Source organism: Pteropus vampyrus, unplaced genomic scaffold (genome assembly GCF_000151845.1).
Source record: "Pteropus vampyrus isolate Shadow unplaced genomic scaffold, Pvam_2.0 Scaffold570, whole genome shotgun sequence".
NCBI classification, from domain to species: Eukaryota; Metazoa; Chordata; class Mammalia; order Chiroptera; family Pteropodidae; genus Pteropus; species Pteropus vampyrus.
The window spans coordinates 306,563-308,752 of NW_011889351.1; the positions used below are offsets into that span (position 1 = coordinate 306,563).

General features: G+C 50.2%; 1 protein-coding gene across 1 annotated transcript in view; it reads left to right on the forward strand.

Moving 5' to 3' along the window:
• Positions 1 to 2,190, forward strand: part of PLXDC1 (plexin domain containing 1) — a 60,447-nt gene that overhangs the window by 45,514 nt on the left and 12,743 nt on the right. The window contains exon 11 of the mRNA XM_023525531.1: positions 1,233 to 1,306. Within this exon, the coding sequence (XP_023381299.1) occupies positions 1,233 to 1,306 (74 nt within the window). The remainder of the gene's footprint in view (positions 1 to 1,232; positions 1,307 to 2,190) is intronic.

Consider the following 2,190-nt stretch of genomic DNA (forward strand, 5'->3'; position numbering starts at 1 on the left):
GCGGCCCCTGGCATTCAGGAGGCACTCAATAAATGGCTATTTCTTATGCCTTCTCTTTTGAATCTGGGTTGGGTGGCTCTGGGCTTAAAATGTGATGCTCTTAGACCTATATTGAAGGCTCGGTCCTTGAAAGAATCGATGTGGCCTAAAAAAACTTTAGTTCTCATCTCCCAATAGATGCCCTAACCCTCTATCCCCCACAGTAATGGGCATGGAGGACCTGAGAGAGGAGGTGTGCATGGCTCAGTTTAGCCACTGCTGCTTCAGGAAGAGCAGCTCAGAGGCATCGCCAGAAGGAAAGGCTGACAGCGCCTTCAATTCAGCCTTGGTCTTCAGCCTCACCAAGTCTCGGGCAGATGGGCAGGCAGTTGCTGCTGCAGAAAGTTAACTAGCCATGAATTCTTTCTTAGCACTGTTGGTGCATGATGCTATTCTTCCCATGCAGATGTCCCTGCACTTGAGTCGGGCTTGGTTGATTCCCTGGCACCAAAGAGTGAAGATGGGAAATTTGAGCATGATGACATGGAGACCATTGTCTGGTTCATCCTCACGCCCCTACCCTTCCTAGGGGAGCACTTGGCATCTTCCAACCCAGCTGAGCTGCATGATGTCCACTCGGGGGACCCTGTTCATCCAGTTTTTAAACTCTCCCAGCCTGTGGCAGGACCTTTATTTCTACCCCTTAAGAACCACACAGGGGGGTGTTGTCTTAACCTGCTGTTGTCCACCTTCACCCAGCCTCTCCTTGCCAATTTTAGGCCCTTCCGCAAAAAAAAGGGGTCTCAGTGAATAAACGAGACTTCTTTGGATGAGAATGTGTGTGTGTGAATTTCATGGATTCTTAGCAATTTCATGGCAGCCCAGAGTTAAGGAAGCCTGAAAGGTCACAAGGATCATGCAGTCCATCTAGCCCCCTACATACCTACATCTGTGCAGATATGGCCTTGATTCTTGGGAGCTGGGTCAGAAAGAATTTCACAAACAACCTCCTCTCCTTCTGGAGAAGGACTAGAGAGGGCAAGAGGGTCTCACTTCTGATCCCATAGCCACCTGGTGCTGAGGGCACCTGCCCATTCATCTTGGGAAGCTTGACTAGCCCTGGGAGACTAGCCCTCACTCTCATGGGAGAGCTTTTACTGAATAGGGGGGAAATGAAGGGGAAGGCTTCTATGTCAACACCCCCCCTCCCCCCACACACACACTCTTACCTCTGACCTTTGCTTTCCCTGCAGATGCTCCAGCGGCTTTGACCGATACCGCCAGGAGTGGCTGGCCTACGGCTGTGCCCAGGAGGTGAGAGGCTTAAGTGAGACAGGCTGTGGGGAACAGTAAGGGCTGTCAGCAGACCCCGTCCCTGGTAGCCTCTCTCGAAGTGTCTTTGGCTCTTCTCCCCTCTACCTGGGGCTTGGATCCTCTGGGAGATTCTACCCTTAGATGACTGCTGGGGCTCCAGCCATCAGGCTTTTGAGGGAGGCAGTCGTTCTGGGAGTGAGGAAGGTTATCGCAGGCTCCTCCCATTTAGAATCCCATGCAGGTTCCTCCTCACCGCTGGAATTCCAGGGTGCTCCACACTTTGATTCTGGATTTGATGCTCACACCTTGTACTAACCCGACAGACCTATTCATCCCTGTGTCCTTTTTCCTTCCCTTCCTCTCTCCATCTCTTCTTGCAGTACAAACACTTCACTTCATTCAGCCCCGCACTTACTCTGATTTAATCCTAACACGGCCCCAGGAGCTGGGGGCCAGTATCCCACTGATCTGAGTGGAAAAACGATTTTCAGAGAGATTTATTGACTTGACCTGCATCTCACAGCTCATGAGATCATGAGATACCAGGCCCAGCATTTAAATATAAACCCTCAGACCCCCTTGCCAGCCACTCATCATTGTCCGTTTTATTAGTAGGGCCGGGGAAGCTGCCCTTTCCTTGCCTAAAAAAAATCTTGTCCAGCAGCCCACTTCTGATGTTGGCTGTGGGTGAATGTGCAGATTTGCTCTATTTATTTAAACTTGGCATCTCAGCTCCTTCCTTGAGGAAGGATTCAACAGACAAATAAATTGCCTTGTAAGATAAGATGCTTACAGGATAAAGTGGAAGGCTTAAAAGCATTCAAGGCCCAGCTTCAGTTAGATTACCATGCTTGGACCATGGACTAGAATCTTAAGTTTTCTGGCTGCTGAGGGATG